The sequence below is a fragment of the Hyperolius riggenbachi genome, chromosome 1, assembly GCF_040937935.1.
Source record: "Hyperolius riggenbachi isolate aHypRig1 chromosome 1, aHypRig1.pri, whole genome shotgun sequence".
NCBI lineage: Eukaryota > Metazoa > Chordata > Amphibia > Anura > Hyperoliidae > Hyperolius > Hyperolius riggenbachi.
Window position 1 is genome coordinate 357,825,950 of NC_090646.1, and position 23,422 is coordinate 357,849,371.

General features: G+C 42.1%; 1 protein-coding gene across 2 annotated transcripts in view; it reads left to right on the forward strand.

Annotated features, from left to right (window-relative positions):
- The first annotated feature begins 1,468 nt into the window (after nucleotides 1–1,468).
- Nucleotides 1,469–23,422, forward strand: part of HOMER3 (homer scaffold protein 3) — a 224,654-nt gene continuing 202,700 nt past the window's right edge. For both annotated transcript variants that reach the window (XM_068234198.1, XM_068234197.1), the window contains exon 1: nucleotides 1,469–1,982. Coding sequence is in view for 1 of the 2 variants with exons in the window: in XM_068234197.1 (XP_068090298.1) it covers nucleotides 1,951–1,982 (32 nt within the window). In the remaining variant the exon portion in view is untranslated. The remainder of the gene's footprint in view (nucleotides 1,983–23,422) is intronic.

Here is a 23,422-nt window from a genome sequence, read left to right on the forward strand (position 1 = left end):
GCTAGCGTTTTGTCTGAGCGGTTTGCAAGCGGATTCATGCGCGTTTTTGGTCGTGTTTTGCAACATTGTATTTCTTTCCCCAGCGGGTGCCTAGCGTTTTGCGTTTTTATCCTGATTGGTCCTGTGAATTATTTTTAATTTTGTTACAGTGTGCTGAACCGCAAAACGCTAGCAAAACCACTCAGTTTAGGTTTTGCTGAGCGTTTCCGCTAGCGGTTCAATACTTTACATTGAAGCGCTAACGCTCCCAAAATTCTGCACGTCCTGCGTTTGCGTTTCTGAGAAACGCAAACGCTCCTGTGGAAGTTGCCCCATCCATTAACATTAGCCCAGCGTTTTGGCAAACTGCTAGCGTATCGCAGTGCTGCCAAAACGCGGCCAAAAGCGCTCCTGTGGGTTCCAGCCCTCATACAACATGGTGGTGGTAAAATTGGTCAGTGATTGGCCAATCATAATTGAAAAGTATGTAAACTGAAAGGCCTAGTGCACACCGGAGCGTTTCCGCTGCGGTTTGCGATCTGCTTGCGGGTGCGGATCTGCTAGGGTAATGCATTTCAATGGGGTGGTGCACACCAGAGCGGGTGGCGTTTTGCAGAAACGCATACTCCCGGGCTGCAGCAGATTTTGGATTGCGGATGCGTTTCTGCCTCAATGTTAAGTATAGGAAAAACGCAAACCGCTCTGAAAAACGGCACTTCAGAGCGGTTTGCCAGGCGTTTTTTGTTACAGTAGCTGTTCAGTAACAGCTTTACTGTAACAATACATGAAATCTACTACACCAAAACCGCTACACAAAACCGCAAAACGCTAGCTGAAACGCTGCAGAAAAAGAAGAAAAAGCGTTTCAAAATCTGCTAGCATTTTGCGGATCTGCTAGCGGTTTTTGGTGTGCACCAGGCCAAAGTGTGTACCAGACTTTATAACAGTGTCATTATGATTGTAACAAACACATCCCATCCCAGTCCAGTGCAATATTTTAGAGTGGTCCACTTCACTAGCATGCATCATTTTAATACAGTGCATGGATGCTCCATCTGGTTCACAACACCATATACAAATATTGCAAGTCTTTACTGCCTTCCTAATGCCAATATTCTACTAGTGGCTTCACCCTGCGCCCATATTTCTCAGACGCCCCTTTTTTTTTATATACGCCCATGAGCGTACCTAGCTGAAACTGGATGGATACTTGAAAATTAATTCTGTTTTAGGAAAACAAAATTGTACATGCAATAATTTGGTTTTTTTTAGATACTATGCAATAGCCCAAACAAGCAGCGCAGCCAGCTCTGTTTCTGGAGGTACTTCAATGCATTTCGCAACTTTTCAAAGAAACAGCCTGCACGAGATTCCACGATAAGAGAAATCAGAAAGCTGCATTCTAGCCATCAGCAGAGGGAGACATCGAGTCCGCAATCTGCCTGCAAATAAAGTGAGGATCGGAAATCGGGAAGAAATGTAATGGGATGGGGCATCTATAAAGAGGAAGGAAAGCTGATCAGCCTAGTAGAACAAAGGGAGAAGGGATCTCACATCCAGGAAAGAGCCACAGAAAGGGCTTCAGGACTCGCTGATAGGCATTCTGGCTACTGGAAGTCGCGTCTAAATCCAGACTGACTTGTCAAAATCGCAAGGCTGGATTTTACTAGTGTGGATATTATTTTGGCGATAAGTGGCACGAGCTGTTTGGATGCCAGAGGGAAGTGAATAAAAGTTCTCCTTCAACAGGAGGCAGAGCCGGTGTGAGCTCGGAGCAGCAGCCTGTGCTGGAGCAGCAGCTGTGTCTGGCCGTCCTTTTGTGTCTGGAAGGAGAAGGGGCAGAGGGGGGTGGCTGCAGAATCTAACGGGTCTGGGAAGTGGGACATTACAGGAAATTTGGAGAGCATCCGGCTTCGGCGAGGAAGCCAGAGAGTGGAAGGGAAGAAGAGGATAAAGTGAGACAGGGAAGCAATGAAAGAGGCAGACATGGAAAAGGACAACGCGTAAGTGAATGCATGCAATGCATCGCCCTGTGGACACATCACACAGTCACACTATAAAGTATATGGCTGAAATAATGTATGCATTGCTCGTCTGGCTGATCACACTCACTGCGCCCCACACTGCGACAGGACACGTGTGATGGCACTAAAAATGTGCCAGATCCAGTCCCCTGGTATAAATGAGGACACAAAAAGACCTTATATTAATCCTTATATATGAGACATGCAGATTTCAGCACATGGAGTGCATGCCTCCAATCTCAGTGTAATTGCTGACCGGTCTGGCTTGAAAAATGCAGGGTCCTGGTATGCTGGGGGCTTGATTGTATCCAATACTGATGATGACAGGTAAAAAGTTTTGACAGGTGCCCTATCAAATCAGGCTGCCTGTCAGGTCAGGATACCTCGTGCATAGGTTAAGATAGCTTAAACTGACTAAGCTCATATGGGCAGAATAGTCCAATAAAATAGGCTACTGTCAGAATTGACTATTTTATGTGTAGGTCAGGAGCAAGGATAGATACCATTAGAGGTGGATAGTGTTGGCACCAGGCAGTACAAGTCAGGGCTAGGATTTACATTAGGCTGCACCAGAGGGTATTAGAGGTGGGCATCAGGTTTTGTGGAGCAGATGATTTGCAATAGTATTGAAATTATGCACCATGCTTTGAGGGTTATTGTATTAAAGAAAGTTTTGCCTTACAGCTATCTTAATGTAACAAGGTAGCTCACACAAACTGAACAGATCAGCAAAACACGTTATCTGTGCTCACTTTGTGAAGGTAGCTTAGCGTGGCAAAACACTGGTTCACTTTTTACCTTATCAGGATACTTAATTTGTCCGTCTGTCTTTCTATTTATGTTTTGCTCAACAGTTAATGTTACTACTGATCATATGATGTAATCATTTATCTATGGTTTATTAATTAAAATGTGTTAGAAAGGTAGGTGCCTCTGCATAGGTACAAATGATTATTCAGTGATCATGGTCTTTTCTGGTTGGTTTGGACAACTGATAGACTGTGTGTGTGAATATGAATAGACTGTGTATATGTATGCAAAAATTGATAGACTGTGTGTGCAAAGATCAATAGACTATGTATGTGTGTGCAAAGATCAATAGACTATGTATGTGTGTGCAAAAATTGATAGACTGTGTATGTGTGTGCAAAGATCAATAGAATATGTATCTGTGTGCAAAGATCAATAGAATATGTATGTGTGTGCAAAGATCAATAGAATATGTATGTGTGTGCAAAGATCAATAGAATATGTATGTGTGTGCAAAGATCAATAGAATATGTATGTGTGTGCAAAGATCAATAGAATATGTGTGTGTGTGCAAAGATTTGTAGACTATGTATTTGTGAGCAAAGATCGATATACTTTGGACGTGTGTGCAAAGATCAATAGACTGTATGTGTGTTCAAAGATCAATAGACTACATGTGTGTGTGAATATCAATAGACTGTGCGTGCAAGGATTGGTAAACTATGTATGTGTGTGCAAAGATCGATAGTCTATGTACGTGTGTGTAAAGATCTAATTATAGCAAAGTTTAGGTAACTGGTCTGTTTGAATTTTTGGAAATGTCCACTTATTGCCAGAATAAATTGTGTGGCAATGGCTGCCCACAGTGCTTGTGTTGTTGTCTAATGTATGGTAAAACATTACAGATATATAAGATTGGCTCTTAAAGTAGAACTCCATGAAAATCCTATTTTAGGATAGTGGGAAGTTAGGTGTAAAGGTGTCAGTTACACTTGGGTCTGAAGCTGCCATCCAGGGAACTTGTACTATTTCAGATAGTTGCAGTGTGCTCCCAGCCCTGGAATGCTTCTGCTACTTGATCACCACTCAGCAGCATGCATATTGACATAGCCCCATAAAGAAGAATTGGAATCATCCAACACTCAGCATGATACACAGTGGTCCTCAAAAAGTGGGAGTATGCCAGGACTGGCAAACAGCTACATACAGCCAGAGTGTAGGTAGTGGTCCCCTGAATCGTATTTGCAGATATACAGGAGTTATACCCCCATCACCCTCTCCTCCCCCCACACACCACAAACACAAGCAGCCCCTTCCAGGAATTCCGGTTCTTCATGAGCTTTCTGGGTAATCTGTAACTCTGGGTGTTTCGAGTCCTACTCCATAGAGCCAGATTAATCCATGGTATGTACTGATGAGGATCAAACAGTCCGAAACGGTCTGTATGTATGTTGGATTATTGTGGCTCTGTTATATGAATAAGCTGACACATCATTGCATTCCAGCGGTTCTGGAGGTGTGGTTAGCTTTGAGGGACAACAAAGGATGATTTGCATATTCAGCAGTGAAGCACTGTGGGAGACATCATATGCTCACTCCAACCTGAATAATCACAAATACCATCTGTTTTAAGAAGGCAAATTTCTGTTTTGCATAATTTTGTAGTAAGAGGGCTTTTAGGTCCTTATTAGCACCTCTGGTTCAGCTGAGCTTGCTGGCCAATCTGTTATTCTAAAAGTCAGATGATCAGTTCCAGGCATGTACAGGTAACATGGGTGTCTTTGTTGCTTATAGCAACCAATCAGACTCCAGATGTTATGTTTAGAAGGGGAGTTGTTACATCCTGAAAGCTGAGACTTGACTGGCTGCTAAGAACCATTTCAGAGTTTTAATTGTACAGATCGCATTGTAATTCTATATGTTTGGGGGAGTCAGAATAGTGAATAAACATCTGGTAAATTCTGTGGGATTTTGCACATTCCTTGTTGCCTGAAAGGCTATTGTGTTTTTTTGAAATAGAACATTGATCTCCGAAGATTTCTTTCTTATAGTGTGTAATTCATCAGTTCACACAACCTATAATTTTGAGCAGAGAATTTTCTCTCTTCCATTCAGCTTGGGAGGTTATTATATTTTAATTTAGCTAGACTTCCTAATGATGGTTGTTAGGCAGTCACAAAGCATTATATTGTCAATACAGCATAAAGCATGTGGGTAAAAGGCAACCGAGATTACCAAGGTGGTAATCCTAAAGACTGGGGGGAAGTGGTGAGTTAACCCCAATTTCAGATGCAAGTTTTCCCTGTACCTGTCAGTGGTAAAGCTTGTAAAAGCTGCTTGTTGGCTAAATCACAGAGTGGGCTAGCAAAGGAGCTCTACATAATGGGCAATTTTTGGATCGCTCATCCCAGTTGGCTGTGCTCAGGGGTGTCTCACCCACCAGGCAAGTATAGGCGGTTGCCTGGGGCGCCATGAGGTGGTGAGGCGCCATGAGGTGGTGAGGCGCATTCCCCCGCCGCTGCTACCGTGACCATGTTTTTTGTTTTTTTTTAGATTATATTACCTCCCGACTCAGTCCCAGGTGCTCGGCACGCTACCATGTGCTCAGCAGTGCCTCCACCTCCACTTCTCCCCAGCCAATAGAGCAATCAATACTGCTCTTCTCTGCCAGGCTCCTTCTTTAAAGCCGGCCCCTTCTTCTCAGTAGCCACACAGGTAAAGTGTTTAACTCGTGTGGCCCAGCCTTTAACTCCGCCCCACGCCAGTCAAACCAGGAGCCAGCGGCCAGCCAGCTTATGCCCCCGACAGTCTGACCCCCCCCACCTGTGTCACTGGCTGCACACAGACACTGGAGCGAGACAGCCAGGGGACAGATGCAGTCACAGAGAGAAGAATGTGATGTGTCCGTGTTGGAGCCCCGCCCCCGCACAAGACAGAAACACAGCCCGGGAGAAGGTAAGTTTCTGCTCCAGATGATAAGCTGCATGCACAGGCAGAAGAGAAGGTATGCAGGCAGGCTGCTATGAACACTTCCTGTCCTGTGTGCAGACTCCCAGTACTGTTATAACTGCTAGAATGTGCCCTGCTCTTTTGATACTAGAGTTTTCTTTGAAAGCTGGTTAGGCTGTAGGCTGGTAAAGCTGTAAACCTGTGCTTTAGTGCTGTGCTGTCTCTCCCTCTCCCCTCTCTGTTCCTCTGCCCCCTCTTCCATCTTATGCTGTCTCTACCCCTCTCTGTTCCTCTGCACTCTCTTCCATCTTATGCTGTCTCTCCCCTCTGTTTCTCTGCACCCTCTTCCATCTTATGCTGTCTATCCCTCCCCCTCTCTGTTCCTTTACCCCCCTCTTACATCTTATGCTGCCTCTCCCTCTCTACTCTTTCCCTCTGCTCGGATTACGTGTATTTTCTGGTGAAACGCTTCCTCATTACGATTATTTTCTGACAACGCTGCCCCATTACGATTATTTTCTGGTGAAACGCTGCTGCCCTATGATTAATTTCTGGTGAAATGCTGCTGCAATAAGTGTATTTTCTGATGAAACGCTGCCACCTTACAAATATTTTCCGGTGAACTGCTGCTGCAATAAGTGTATTTTCTGGTGAAACACTGCCACATTACGATTATTTTCTGGTGAATTACGATTCCGAATTACGATAATTAGTATTATTTTCTGATGAAACACTGCCGCATTATGATTATTTTCTGGTGAAACGATGCTGCATTATGATTATTTTCCTGGGGGGGGGGGGCTTGGTGGGTGGGGGGGCGCCACAGGTTTTCTTGCCTGGAGTGACAAAATGACTAGAGGCACCCCTGGCTGTGCTGGATGTCAAATGGGAAAGTTGCCTCTGATTGAGATAAGCTTCTTGTACATGCAATACTTTATGCATTATTGGGATTGTGAATAAAAGGGTAATACACTGTAGGAGTGCTCCACTCCTTGTTGTTTCAGCATCACAACTTATCCTTGTTGTTAAGGGGCTGCACGCACCAGACGTTTACCCAGCCTGTTGCATTACATTGACACTGACTTCAGTCTACATTAGGCCTCGTTCACAGCGTGCAGGAGGCCGACACGCATGGCATCAGACAGTGCATAGAGTGCACTGTCTGATGTTCACACTGCATGCGTTCCAAAAACGCGCGGCTGTCCCATTCACTTTCAGTGAATAGGATCAGCCACGCAACGCATACAAACGCGGATGGCGTGCGTTCGTACGCGTTGCTTTCTGAACGCACGGCCGTCCGCGTTTGTAATGTGAACGGGGCCTTAATCTAACACATTAGTTGCACACTGAATACATTGTTACTTTTAATGTTACATAAGGTTCCGCATACCCAGAATCCTCCACACTGAGCATCTCCCTGTCTCTGTTACAGGCTATACTTTACTGCTCAGGGGCAAACCCAGGATTTTCAAGGGGGGGATTCCTGAAAAGTCTTCCTCAGCCACACACAATACAGTATAATAATATGGTAGAACAACATGCTGGGTACACATAATGCAATTTCCCAACCAACTGACAGGATCTGACACTTATTTCCTTAATGTTCGATCTGTCCGAATCGACAACAGGATTGTCAGGAGCAGTTTGGATACAGATAATGAGGACAGCCGACATGGCTAATGAAGGGGAAATTGAAGCATTCACACAGCAGGGCACAGGGCTGTGCTCATACCTGACTCTGTTAATTTCCCCAGAGCTGCTCCATTCTCTGTACACACGCTGCTGCTCCATCCAAAGTCAGCTGTAGGAGGGAAAGAAAGGGGTCGGAGCATCACATAGTGCAGGCAGCAGCACGGTGCTGTGAGCTGCAGGATGTCTGCAGTTATGCTGTAAACCTGTGCCCATCCCCAGACACTGCACCTGCCCTGGTCTGAGGGGGGATTCTGGTGACTCAGCTGTAATCCCCCCTGCGTTTACCTATGCTGCTAGAGCTATGCATTACTAATTCTGATTCATAGAGACCAGGGATAGTTATCCCAACAATTATAACTGAATTTTACTCAATATCATGAAGTCCAAGAAAGTTAATTTCAGTTCTTCTGTGGTTCTATGAAGTATGAGTAGTTTTAATAAAATGTTGGTATGTTTATTATATAGTGTAGTATCCTATGGTATCAAGCTTTGTGCAGATGTAACCATCTGGACCTGAATTCAGCGGCCACACCTGCCCCTCTTTACACACATTTTGGCATCACTCCATGCCCACCTTCTTCTCTCCAGTACATCCGTTCATGCCGGCAAGGGGAAAGTTAGGCAGGGAGTGATGTCAGTTGGTCAGAGGGGGGCAGATGTGGTCACTGCACCCTAGTCATGCCCCCACAATCTTAGATCAAAAGGACGTAACACCTTGGTCACCCCCAGAGTCCACCTCAAAACCTTTGGAGACAGAGCCTTTTGTCATGCTGCCCCTACACTTTGGAACTCCCTGCCACACCCAATCAGGACAGCCCCATCCCTGGAAGCATTTAAGTCTAAACTGAAAACCTACCTTTTCAGTCTGGCATTTATGAACATCTGACTATCTCCTCTGTAACACAACCCAGCCTGAAACCCTGTATTAATCTGAGACACAGCTATGCGCTTTGAGTCCTATGGGAGAAAAGCGCTTTACAAATGTTATTGTATTGTATTGTATTGTATTATGTTATCATAGTGATAGTCTCATTTGCACAGCACTTGACACCAGAGGATATTCCACTTTACTTCAGTGGTTGAGGTAACAGATGGCACTGAATGTAAGTTTAATCACTGTCCTACATGGGGATTTACATAGCTTATTTAATTTAATGTACTCCTGAACTGAAGACAGAAATATGTCTTAAGCCCTTGTTGGGCTATATTACCTTTTTAGAAGTTTCCTGGCGCTGCTCGTTGCCCTTGGCCGCTTCATGAGCACTTTCTTTCACTGCGCAGGTGCAGCTTGAAACTTGCACCTACCCACTTCAGGATAGACCTGTGCTGCTCGGAGGAACATCCTGGTGGGGCAAGAGCTATCAGGATCAGGGGCCGGGAACATGGAGTACCCCGAGGACAATGAGTAATGCCAGGACATGTTTAAAAACGTAATCTAGCTCACCATGGGCTTAATTTTAATAGATTTTACAAGGGTTCAAGGGTACTTTAAGGCCCTTACAGGTTCCCTTTAACACCTCAGATGCTTACTCCAACCTGAATAAGCACAAATACCTTCTGTTTTAAGAAAACAAATTTCTGTTTTGCGAGGCTAGAAACAATAAAATAAAGAAAAGCGAAAATAGATAGGTCAGTTGTGTATAAACTTCTTTGTGCAATGTTACAAATTTCCAGTGTATGGAAGGGGACGGTGAAATGCAGAACTATGTGGACTGAAGGGAGGGAGGAGAGGAGTGGTCCTATCTGATGACTGGTCTATTTACAAAGCTCGATTACATCTATGTTGTAGGCCAGGGAAACAACTCTATAAAGTAGCAGCCTTCAAGAAACTTAATAAAAAGATTTTCTTCCCCATGTTTTTCTCAAGCCCTTGATTGTAGCAAGGCCATAAATGAAAAGTCCTATTTTGACTTTAGGTTCTCTTTAGCTCCTCCAGTTGGGCTGCCTCTGGTCACATGACCAAATGCAAAGAGGATTTTTAGTTGCAGCAGCCTTATATGAACACTGAACACTAAGCCATCAAATGGTGTATTTAGATGTGTGTTGGACTTGGGCTGTAGGGAAGGTATATGGTGCAGCTGGAATCTCTGGCAGCATAAAACTGTCACATCACAATATTCTTGTCGTACCACACTGGATCCCAGGGATTATGCATCTGTAGGTGTGAGATGTTTCTGTGCACAGTATTACGGCTTTTAGAGCGACCCCTACTCTCACTTGCCAGCGCACACCAGCCAGAAGTGTGGCATATGCTGCTAAACTTTAGCCATTTGTAGTGGTAAGAAACTACGCAAGATTGCACAGATGGTATCTGATTATTTTGCAGTGGCTGAAAACAAAAAGCGGAAAATGCACGACCTTTCAAAAATAAAGAAAGAAACAAGGAGTTTGCTTTATTTCGGTGTGCTACGTCAGAAACAAGGTTTATAAAATGCATGCGGAGCAACTAGGAGTATGTCACAAGATCTTTGCCATATTCGGTCCATCTGTATAGCCTGCCATGATGATTAATTACACTTCATATGGCGGATCAAGTAAATGGATCAGGGTCATTATTTTTATCATTTAAAAGGAACACGTCCACAATAAACAATTCAGTAATGACAAAAAGTGTTAATAAACTCCAAGGGCGTAGCTATAGCCATAGCAGCAATAGCAACTGCTATGGGGCCCTGGACCAGAAGGGGCCCTGGTTGTACTTGATGTATTCACTATTAACTTTCCTTGTTTCTCCACCCTCTGATTTTGTTTCTTAGTCCAAGGACTATACCCAGTGTACATTGCACAGAAATGTAAATCAACTCATATCCATAGGGTAAGGTCAGGTGGCAATGCTCAAGAGTGCCTAATCCTGAGGGTCTCTTGAAAATGTTTTTGCTATGGGGCCTCATAATTTTTAGCTACGCCACTAATAAATTCCTACATTTTATAAGGTCAGAGGCTCGCTAAGAAGGTGTGAAGTGCTGGCACAAGCGTCTATTGCATGTTCCGCATGTGTGCACCCCTCTGAGCACAGCAATCCACCGCTCACATGCTGCCCATGTCTCCAATCAATTAACATAACACGGCTACACATAATGGCTTATTTGGCAGCCGGTGCTTTTTATATGTGTAGCTTGGTAAAAGCATTTGCTGAGAAAGTAAACAATTGCAAAAATAAACTACTTTGTTAAAGATCCAAAACTAAATCCCCCATTTCCAAAATTTAGGATTAAATATACTGATTATTTTGTGAGTTAAATCATAATGAGGATTCTCAGTTGCAGTAAAATACAAACTTGGTTATTTTTTTTAAAGTTTGAGTAATTTACTGAAGCTCATCGTGAACTGCATTCATTTTGATGAGGGTTCTATAAGCCTGTGACCAATTAGGGAGTAAGACTCAAGGTGGCCACACACCATACAATTAAAAGATCCTATTTTTCACCAATTCGATAATCATGATCGGTTGTCCCAAAAAATCGAGAGCTTTTCTTAGTTTTCGAGCGAGAAATCCGATCAAATTTGGACATGTTGGAAATTTTAGACCAACTTTATCAAGAATTGTATGGTGTGTGATGGATTGTCAATTACTTGATGTACAGTTCTAATAAATTTTTTTCTGAGCTTTCAATTATTTTGTATGGTGTGTGGCCACTTTCAGGCCTAAGTAGTGACTTGCTCTCACTGACCAGCGGTCACAATCCGTAGTGGGCTATTGGTGACAGTTGGCAAATGGCTGCATCTATGATGGAGAAAGGGGCAGACACAATTTACTACTCAGGCCTGAGTCTCACTCCATGAGCACTTGGACACAGGCTCACTTGAAAGGATAAGTGTACATATAACATACACTGATAGCCAAAGCATGAAACCACCTGCTTGATACTGAGTAGGCCCCCACTTGTGCTGCCAGAGCACCTAATAGCCATTGAGGTATGGACTCCACAAAACCTCTGACAGTGTCCTGTGGTATATGACTTCAAGAAATCAGCTGCAGATGTGATACATCCACCAGATTGTAGCATATCCCACCAATGCTCAATTGTTGAGATCTAGGAAGCTTGTAAGCCACAAATGAAAAATACATTATCATCAAACATGGCTATCTTCTTCTATTGCTCCATGATCCAGGTTTGATGTTTATGTACTCGCTGCAGGTACTTTGGTGGACAGGGGTCAGCATAAGCAGTCTGACTGGTCTGCAGTTAAGCTGCTCTATATATGTCCTTTAAATTAATTTTGGTTAGTAGATTAAAGTGGGTGAACATGGGGACCTTGAATTACCTTTTGGAGATGCTACCACAATTTCAATTTGGCCTTTTGGCCATATTTTCCCCTTTTCAAAATATCACCTTCATGGCCTTCAGTATGGCTTGGCAATATAGAGGCAGACTTTAGTTTTAGTCAGATGTGATGTATCAAATGAATGTACTAGTTATGTAGGGAACCCTTATACAGCTGCACTAGTATACTGCAGTAAATTGTTTCTTGTAGATCTCACTAAAGGGACTGTGTCCTAGATGGACCCTAGCTTTAGGGGGGTTTATGGTGACCTTTTATTGGGTCTCATCACAAGCAGTTACATCACTGCCCCGTGTCTGCTGTTGCCCACATTCAAATGATAAAGCTAAATATAGCATGAATGCCTTCATTCTAAATAATTGCCTGCAGGTCCAGACATAGGAGAGGAGTTTTGAAAGCCCCCAACTCAAGGAAGTTTTCTCAAGCTGAGAAATCTTAAAGCGGATCCGAGATGAAAAACTAACTATAACAAGTAACTTGTCTGTATATCTTATGTACAGCTTAGATGGTTTAAACAGCAAATCTAGCTGCAAACAGCTTTAATGGAATATGAATATTTCTTCCTGTCATACAATGACAGCAGCCATGTTGTTTGTAAACATTACACAGAGGCAGGCTTATCTGCACCATCAGCACTCAGACTGTGAAAACCTAATCCCCCCTCCTCCTCCCCTCTGCCTCTGAAATCTCTGGCTAGTAATACCTCCCCCTCCTCCTGCCCAGACTGAGCTCCCATGAGCCCTTGCTACTGCCAAGGCTCTCTGAAAAACTCGGCGGGGCTTGTTTAGTTTATAGGTAATTAGAGTATTAAAACAAAAACAAAAAAGTATTTGGCTTGAGGAATGCCCTATAAACAATAGGAAAGGAACACAATTGTGCAATGAGTAAAAGTTCATCTCGGATCCACTTTAAGAAGAAAGAACCAAACTGCTGACTTCTATGACTGACAATTCAGGGAAGGTTAACAAAAAGATCGACATTGTTTTTACTTATTAGATACTGTATTGAAGAACCATACTTCTGAGATCAGGGAACTAATAAAAAATCAATTGGTCAAATTCTGTCTGTATGGGAGCAGAGAAAACATTAAAGAAGTACTTTAACCCAGGATTGAATTTCATCCCAATCGTTAGCTGATCCCCTCTTTCCCGCATGAATTTTTTTTTCTTTTTGTACTCTAAAAGTTTTTTACTGAGGACCAGGAATGCATTGCAAAGTAACCATGAGGAAACCATTATAACATTATAGACAGTATAATGAACATAGCATAATGTAACTCAGAAAGTATCATCACAAGACATGTCATGTTTACTATCATCGAGGCCTCAAATGTTTATAGATTTTTATTTCCGCATGAAATCTTTACCTTTTCTCTAATAGATCATTAGGGACATGGCTGATATTGTGGTGAAACCCCTCCCTGACAGTTTGCAGTCTGCGAACCTCATAGCATTGTGGGAAATAATAGCTGTTTTCAACTGCTAAGCAAGCAGCATCTCCCTCTTGTGCATAGAACTCTAAAGATGTCACCACCATTGATAAATTTGAGAATGTAAATGAGGGAGAAAATACAATGGGCTAACACTGACTAAATAATTTATAAATAAATATTGTAAAAACAAAACCATTTTCACTAGTTCCTCTTTAAAAATCTGCAGTCATATGCCTGATGCCTAGATTTTATAAAAATAATAATAGGTTAAATAAAAATATGGGTCTCAGTGCTGGAGTCCCACTGTCCTGTGCTGTTGTTCCATCCTAAAAAAAGGATAGAGGTGCCTGGCTCTTCTACTGACCACATATGCTATTGCTAAGTTGTTATTGCCTGATGAGGCGGGATCGAACCTCCGAAACGTGTTGCATATTTGGAGTTCATAAATAAAATATATTGACTGTCTTTACTACAGTCGTTGTGTGTCTACTTGGAGGAGGTAAGTCCACCACTACCTCCTCTATTTACCAAGAATTTAGTTTTTAAGCTCATTTAGCTTCCTTTTATCCTTTTGGTGCCTCTGTTCTCCTGCATAATGTTGTTCCATCCTGGTCTTCTTACATGTCGCTTGATTCAAGCAGGTGGTTGCAATCAAGAGAAGAGAGGGGGGCTAATGGTCCCAATGCTGAATGTATTCACTCCTCTGCGGTGTTACCCTGCAAGGGGAAGGTGTAAACTCAAGGTGACCAATCATGTTATGGGGGAATATGGTGGCTATTGTGTTATGGAGATGGGGACATGATGTCAGAACTTGTTATTGGGGGGTAGGGAATTAATAGCAATAAAAATGTAAAGAAAGGAAAATAAGTTGTGTTGGTTGTATTTGTAGTGAAGCAAAGGAGGGTTGTGACGGCTGTTTTTGTTATAACCCTGCAGGGACTACTATATGTATGAATGTAGAAAGGGGCGCCTGCTATAAAGGTTTTGATGATGGGGCTCCATGATTTGCAGTTATCCCGCTGTATAACAGCAGGACACCATTTTGCAATTTGCTGCTGAGAAGCACTGCATGTCAGATTCACCATTTAAAGAGACACTAAAGCGAAAAAAAAAATTATGATATTATGATTTGTATGTGTAGTACAGCTAAGAAATAAAACATTAGGATCAGATACATCAGTCTAATTGTTTCCAGTACAGGAAGAGTTAAGAAACTCCAGTTGTTATCTCTATGCAAAAAAAGCCATTAAGCTCTACGACTTTCAAAGTCGTGGAGAGGGCTGTTTTCTGACTTTTATTATCTCAACTGTTCCTGAACTATTTACTTTTTCTCTGCCAGAGGAGAGGTCATTAGTTCACAGACTGTTCTGAAAGAATCATTTTGAATGCTGAGTGTTGTGTAATCTGCACATATTAGAGAATGATGCAATGTTAGAAAAAACACGATATACCTGAAAATAAAAATATGAGAATATTTTCTTTGCTGCTAATCTTCTAGTAATTATTCATAGTACACAACCAATTCACTATATCATATTCTTTTTTTCGCTTCAGTGTCTCTTTAAGCGGTATTGTTTTGGTATATGGTAAAAACACAACAGATGTGACGACAAATTGCAAGTGGCGGCACTTAGGAGTAAAGCGTGTTCAGGAAGTAATGTGTTTCTGCGATATGTGACATTTCTGAATAAGTAATGCAATAAAGTAGAGTATTTTACTTGGTATACATGAGAGATTATGTACCACTGCATAGCAGGAAAGGGAAGTCATGCAAGCTACATATTGCTACATTCTCCTTGTAATATGTCACAGATTTAATAGATATAGTGAAGAACTTCAGCAATGATGATAAGTGCTCTAACAGATATGGCATGGCCCCCTAATTACATAAAGTAATTACAGGTTCTCACGTCTGTGTGTCCGAAAAGAGATGCCCATAATGTATTACTTCAGGATGGTGGGCGGGCTATGCTAGCCCTTTTTCTGCCATGTAAGTCAGTCATGCTCCCTGAACTGCTGCACGCTTATCTGCTCATAGTGACTATTCTATAAAAGTGGTCATTAGTGGTACAATTCTGTGGCAAATCGATTGTTTCCGATTGCCGCAGTCATCGATCTGAGATGATCGGTCATGCCCATTAACAGCCAGGCTCCTGTTAGCCAATTCAATTGACTCCATGGGATCAGTTAAAAAACGGATAGATTCCATTAGTTCGATCGAAGTGGCCTGCGCAAATTCATCCATTGCCGATTGATTACTACAGCGATTGGAAACGATCGGCCACAAAATTGCACTGTTAATGGGCAACTTTATGCTCCTCCTCTTCTTATTGCTGCCACCACCAAAGTGCCTGCCTAGCTCTGTCTCCTGCTGCTTCCTTTTCTTGACTGACAAGCACCTGGCCTGCTCTATCCCCCACATGATCGCTACCGATTCCCCCCCCCCCCCCCCCCCATCCTCACCCTTCTGAAGAGGGCAGACCTGATATTCCTGACTGTTCCCCAGGGAAGATGGTCAATGGAATCCTAATATCTCTGAGATTATGCTAATTTTGTGCAAGTATATGCAGCTTGGAAATAGACCAATCAAATTCTGCAGCAGATGCATTTGATTGGTCCATGAAGCTGCATAAAATTACCATATAATTTGCATGGACTCAGTCTGCAGCACCTCCCTGAGCATCCCTATTTCACAGCATGATGTATGCCTCGGGGCAGGAGGAAACCTCAGAACAGCCTTGCCCTCTCTCCTTCTGCCTGACCCCGATTCTTACCGTAGTCTCTTTTTGTAGCAAGTCTCAGAAATGCATTTATAAACTAACCTTTCAGCATCTTACCTAAATCCATTCTTTTTACTTTTTTTGTGTGATAAATGCTCATTAGGACACTTCCTGTGCTAGTTTAACTGAGTTCTGCTGAGTTTGGATTAGCGGGAGAAATGCAGAGTTTGAACAACGGGAAATAAAATGTAGACCTCTTTTTTAAATCTTGAATATGTTCTATGTACCTTATGCATGGTAAGTGGGGAACAGAGGTAGAAAAATGTAACATTTTCCAATAAGGCAGTGTTTAAAGTTTGAGTGAAAGGTGGGTGGTCAGCAGAGTATGTCTTTAAACAGGGCAGCACGTCACCTGCTAAGATTCATGCATGTGTATTTATAGATGCTCTCGTGTGACCTCATGTCACTTGCTGCCGCATTCCCCTGGTATCAGAATACCAGTACTTGGCACTTGTAAAACACTGCTGTCAGTATCCTTGGCAAAGTGACATTTTAGGACCATGCACATCCAGGAGGACTGCTCAGATTAATGGCAGTGATGAAGAGACACTGTTCTTGGAATGCATTGCTCTGCATAGAGATTAGCTTCAGTGCACTGCAGACATTATCTGTGGCGCTTTCACCTGAATATTTACTGTGTCACAGTCTAGTCCTTCTCATAGGCTGCTGTGAAGTCTTAATTCATATATGACTGCAGCACGTGTCATTGACTGTGCACATTTCTCACATAGTAAGGCAGCATCAGATGTGTGTGGTAACTGGTGACAGTATAAAACAGCTGCGCTATTTAATCTGAAACTCTGCCAAGAGAGACGGAAGATACTATGGTAAATCTAATGCTGGGTACTGTGGGAAGATTGGATTCAGAAACCGATGTCTGCAAGTAAGATTGCACACTGATTGGAGTAGTACAAAGGATGAGATACTGTAAGTATGGACCATGATTAGTAGTGAACCATCCAATACAATCCAGTTATTCAGGGCAGATTTAAGCCATTCTAGTGGCGTTCATGCAAAACGGGCGCCGCTGAAATTTGGGCACTAGAAATAGCTGCTAGTTGAATATATGTAAAATTACCGATATTCTACTATTGGCAAAACAAGACAAAAAACATTTATATCGCACTTTTCTCCTGGCGGACTCAAAGAGCTGAGATTCAAACCCTGGTCTCCTGTGTCAGAGGCAGAGCCCTTAACTATTACACTATCCAGCCCCTCTGGCCAGCTATCCAGCCACTCTGGCCAGCTATCCAGCCACTCTGTCCACACTATCCAGCAACTATTGAGCAGTGGTAATTCCGATAGTAAAATATCAGTTCATTTTACTGATATTTTTCTATTGCTAAACCTAACCCTCTTCTCTCTCAAGCCCTACCTCTACTGATGCCTAATCCTAACCATTGACGACGAATAACCCTAACTCCACCGATGCCTAAGTGACCCCCCTCACTGATGCCTAACCCTAAGCAACCTCAGCCCCCCCCCCTCCCCCGATGCCTACCCTTACCCAACCCTACAACAATGCCTAGCTCTAACCACAGACACCCGCCCCCACCTGTCCAAAACCTGCCAATATACAAGTTATTCAAGTTATTTGTATTTTTATTTTGCGGCTTTGGGTGCCCAAATTTCCCTTTATAGTCACTATTAACAGGGCATTCAAACGACTGCAAAGCCCAAATTTCCTGTTTCAATTGTAGTGTCCCATGTGAGGCACAAATTGTTGACCCACAGTACACTACAGTGATATATTGGAATAACCTTTCTCAAACAGCATAATGTGCCCTATATGAGCAACATACATGTTGTGTGTATAACCTGCTAGTGTGATAAATAAAGTTGTGTAGTTACAAAGAGGAATGCTACAACAATTGGTTGTAGAAATATGACTTTTCCTGCGAATATGGACAGTATAAGCTATATAAATGAGTTTTGCAGGTACCAAGCACCCGTTGCTAGGCTATAGACAGAAATGTCAAATGTTTTTGTTGTCAGAGTAAGTTATCATGTACACATACAGCAGTTTTGTACCTGCCAGAGACACTTCCTAGACCCAAACAAATTACAAGTGGAATTGCCCACACATTGTTTACACTGCATATTCAATTCCAGGGAAGGCCACTATTGCTGAGAGCAATCTTCACATTTCATAATGTACGGTATTCTTACCTGTGATATTTTTCCCTTTCTCCTGTCCTCTCACCCCTGGTGACCATGCAAGCAGTGTCTATATTACTACAATGAGCTGACCCGGGCCAGCTCATTGCATTGCATAGGAAAGGACATTATTGTGCATACCCAGGAAGAGCAATAGACATGGTAAAAGCCACAGAGGGACCTGAGAATGGTGACTGACAGAAGCATCAGGGGACACTAATGCTACTCCAATGTTGCCTCATTGTCAGCTACATTTTATGAAGTTGGTATAGATCTATGCAGAGGAACCATGGTAACATCTATTGCTGACATCATTCTAAAAATGGTAACTGCCTGTTTGCAGTTGCGGTTTATTTTTTTATTTTTTTACATTGTTAGTTTCTTTTTCACACATCTGCAAAAAGCATGAAACAAATAAAAATATTGCATTAAAATATGCAATTTAGTTAGAGCAGTGTATAGTTATTGCATATACTCGAATATAAACTGATCTGAGTGTAAACCAAAGTACTTAATTTTCTCTTCAGACACCAGAAATATGTTTGTCTTGGGTATGAACCTAAGGTAGAACCATAGGCTGCTACTTTTAACATTCCCATATCTCTTTCCCGGAGGAATTATAGCCCCATCCTTCCTCCATGCAGCATTCCCTGGTGTCTAGTGATACTCAATCCCCTACACTGTCTCCCACCCCTTCAGTGCCTCAACCACATCCTCAATGAATGGACAATGAGAAGGGTTGGAAGGAGGAAGTCTAGAGATGCCACATAGCAGAAACGCTTACTGGCTTGAAGAGTTCCGGGATCACATACTGGTAACTGCAATAACACTATACCAGACAGTGACAGCTTGTCCTCCCATCCAATGCAGCCCATGTCTCTATTTTCAGGCTACACCACAACAGCTACTCTGCAGGATGAATGGCAGAACATTGCTTGCGTCCTGCGCCTCTAGTCATCTGTAGCCCAGGGCACAAGCCATGCCTGCCATACCCTAGATATGCCTCAGGTGTCAGGAAGGAAAATTTCAACAGCAACTGGTCTGATTGTATTAAGTGATGAAGATGCTAATCCTGCATTCAAAACTTGCAAAACTTTTTCTGCTGTTATGGTTTGGAGTTATCACATACTTTATGCACTGGCCCTATTGCCAAACAGTGCCAAAGAGTTGAATGCTGGGAGTTATTTTTATCTATAATATATTCCTCCTCTTCCATTTATTTCCCTGCCTAGCTGCTTATCAGAAACACCCTCTGATCACTTGTGTTTAAAAAAAGACAGTGCAGTTCCTAGTATACACCACTGTGGGAGTGTCTGAAGACTCTGAGAGGAGGGCAGCTAATGAATACACAATGAGCAAGAGAAGGGAGGGGGGAAAACTAGAGTCAGGGAGGATATGATGTCAGCATTAGCTTGGCAAGATGGCCACTGCCTAGAATTTTCTGCTTTTCCTTTATAAAATTCACAGGAATCATTACGTGGATAGCACAATACATCTGTTATGTAAGTAGAACTAGTATTTATCTACTTATATATGTTTTTTATTTCTAGGTTAGCATGGCTGTCGCTTGTTCTTTAAGGTGAAAATAGTATTAGGTGTCAGGAAAGTGGCTTACATTAACAAGGATGGTTAGGGTTAGGCAAATGATTGCAGGGCAAACCCTGAATCCACCAATATGAAGTGATACTAAATAACATACCTGGGACTTGTGGCACTGTGTGGTAACATTCATAACCATACTCATGGCAGAGTTAGAAACACAATTTTGATGTTATTGAAAACCAGGTATGATATCGTAGGAACTAGTAGGAAGGCCTAACATTACAGGAAAACAATAGCAGAGTTCCATATTCTAGCATGTAAAGTGAGGTGGCATACATTATCAGTGTATCTAGGGACATTTATCAAATCTGTGCCACTGCAATACTATCCCTAGAAAATAGGCTTGCATTAAAACATTCCCTCGATCACGCCTTGCTCACTCAATTGATTTCAGTCAATGTTTTCTCGACTCTTCAATAGACATTCAGCACAGAGGTGGCAAAGAAGAGTACAGCTGCTGCAGATCCTTGATAACAGCAGCTCGGGGGACCCAAAACCACTAGGAAAGTACAGTGTACTAAAGGCACGTACACACGCCGTACTTTTTCAAACGACAGGTCCGTCAGACCTTCCCGCAGGGCGGTCGTTCTGCTGACAGTTACACGTGAGTACAAGCTGTCGGCAGAAAGAGCCACACCAACCCCACATGCAGACAGCCTGTTTTGGACTTTTGGTCCTGCTCAGGCTGTCTGCATGTGGAGTTGGTGTGGCTCTGTAAAATTTAAAGCCATAGGCTTGCTATCCACCAGCGGTTCTGGAAATAAACCTGGCTTCGGTGACATAAAGAGATCATTTACATATTCAGTAGCGGTGCATTGTGGGTCTCCACAGATGTTCACTTATAGCTGAATTATTACAAATACCTCTTGGTTTCCATGAGTGGCAGCTGGATTTGCACAAAGAATATGACTGATTTTGACGCAGCTTTGCTAGATAAATGTCCTCTACAGAAACTTGTAGCAACTAGAACTGCTAATGTTATCCAATACAGTTGCTAATAACTAAGTCATTGCTTATAGAATTTAGTGATGATCTGAGCACATTTTCTGCAGACTCATTTTTAACATTTAGAGTGAAGACATCTGCATTTCACAATAGATATAACAGATGTTCCGTGGTATTATAGCTGTTTTTAATTCTTTTTTCTTTTATGGAAAAGCAAGTTGAGATCTGACTGAGTTTCCATGAAACGTTATGCCTCCAGAACAGAGGAAAGTAACACAGAAAGTGTCAGCTCTGTTTTTTTTTATACACTTTTCTTTCCCTCGGTTCAGTGTTACTTTCCTACTTTTCCTCACAAACCCGTTAATGGCTGCTGCTGCAAGAAAGCAGAGTGATATATTTTAATGTAAGCAGCGTGATAAAAGGTATTATTCTTCACTCTAGTGCAAGACTTATATGCTGCTATTATTTGGCAGATTTCTTTACTTCATATCCCCAGCCAAACAAACCTGTAGGAAGTTGCAGCATAGGCTCTGTCATTCACCCCAGTGTTGTACAGACAAGCACCACTTAAAACTGTAATTTCCCCCTACCTCAGGTTTCATTTTTATACATAGTTTTATATTCTCTCATGGAAACAAGGAGGGAACTGTATTGAAAGTCTTTGAATACTCTCTTAGCTAGAAACCTGAGTGTTCGTTACATATAGTTTTCAAGATAAGTGACAACACTTCGGTATGTACCCTAATATGAGCACTTGTGCTTATCAAGTATAGCTATCAAGTATAGCTCAGTGTGTTCAGTACTCCGTATTGGTATGATCATCTCAAGAATCCCCTGCACCCCCTCAGACGTATTCATTTATTAATAGTACATCCTACATTCATATAAGCATCCATTTATTTATTATTTAATTACCAAAATACTTTTCTGGGGTTTTTTTTATATCAGCTTGTCTTTACTGACTATGACTTACAGAAGAGCTTTAACTCTGTATCAATCAAAAAGTCACAGAGCGAGTGCACACCAATGCCTTACATATACGCATACACTGTATTCAAACGGTGCAACATCCAGATGAATAAAGCTTATTTCATAACTTCACATATAAAAGGAAAAGATAATCCAGGAGCAACTCGCCATAGGTAACTTCAATAAAACTTCAAACTTTAATGTGTTTGTTCCAGTAAAAAGCTTCAATAGTAAAAAGACATTTAGGCAGCAATACTTATCATTCTTGAGGAGGCTACAGGTGGTGCGGAGGTAGGTCGACAATCGTTTCGCCCCTCTATGAGGGCTTTCTCGAGACCGGTTACTATTGAAGCTTTTTACTGGAAGAAACGCATTAAAGTTTGAAGTTTTATTGACGTTACCTATGGCGAGAACTTTAACTCTGGACTGAACTTCATCCCAATCAGTAGCCGATACACTATTTTCCCTGAGAAACCTTTACTAGACATTGGGATGGAAAAAAGTAAATGATCACATCAGTGATCTAAGTCAGGTCAGTGATCTAAGGTCACAAATGATGTAGAAATGATTATGCTGAACCAGACACGATACAAGTGTCTTCTCACTCTTAAAAACAAATCATTGCACATCATCAGTGCTCTGTGCACTTCCAGGCTGTATCTAAAAGTGACTGGAAGTGTGAAGCATACAGCTTCTTCAGCAGAAGGGGTCTTTCTAAATGGTTAGTCCACCCCAGGCTGAATGTCAGCTGCATCACACAGAAGCCTCGTGCAGGTCTCGGGCATAGGAGGAGATCTCTGCACTTGCATTGCAAGGTCCAGCCATCTGCTGTGTGCATTACATTCTGCTTGTTGAGCTATTTATATTTATTATACTTTATGGAATATGTAGCAGGAGCATTGAGACTGCTGAACAAAGAGTCAAAGCTGGGAACTATTGGAGGGACATTTTGTCACCTGCTTTTTCTCAGCATTCTAGGAAGTTCAGCCCACCAGCATCTATCAGTAATTCAGATACTGAAACAAATTTAGATGGACTGACCAGTTAACCAAAAAATAGATTCAGTCAAAATGTACGTAGCAATTTTCCTCTTTTGAAAGCTCCTGCTCAGTAGATTCTACCATGCAATTTTAACAGACGAGAAAGAAAACTACAGCCTGTACAAAGCGACACCGCGCACTGAGGGCAATATCACCACATTACAAGATCTCCTCTGAAAACACTTTCAACTAATATTGTTAGTGGCCACTAATGATCCAATCTTTTTCATCCAATCTTACCATTTCTATTTAATTTAAGGGACTGCTTTAATTATCCATTAAATATATTTACTCAATTTACCCTTATACTACATAGATTTGGTAAAATTGGATGAAAAAGATTGGATTGTTAGTGGCCACATTTACAGATTTGAAACTGTTTTGTGGAGGGACTGATATCCATCCTTTGTGTTTAGGTGTTCAGTATATATATATATATATATATATATATATATATATATATATATATATATATATATATATTCTTACCTTGCTCCATTTGAGTTATTAAACTCAAAAAGCTTTCCACCCAGCTTCTCTGCCCTGCAGTCAATCTCGGCTCCCCCCATGCTGTGATGGCTCCCAAAATATGCAATTTTGTTGCCCTAAGGGAAGTCATGCTCTGCACTTTTGCCCTGTGATTTCTGACCTTCCGTCTATCAGCCCCAGCTTGCAATTGGGCCATTCAAGTGACCTCCAGACCCTTTTCCACATGCAGTTGATAGGCAGTCTAATCCCACCTCAGCAGGATTTAATTAGTCAATTTTCAAGCTACATATATTTGCATGCAACATCATCCTGTAGAACTTGGAACGATTT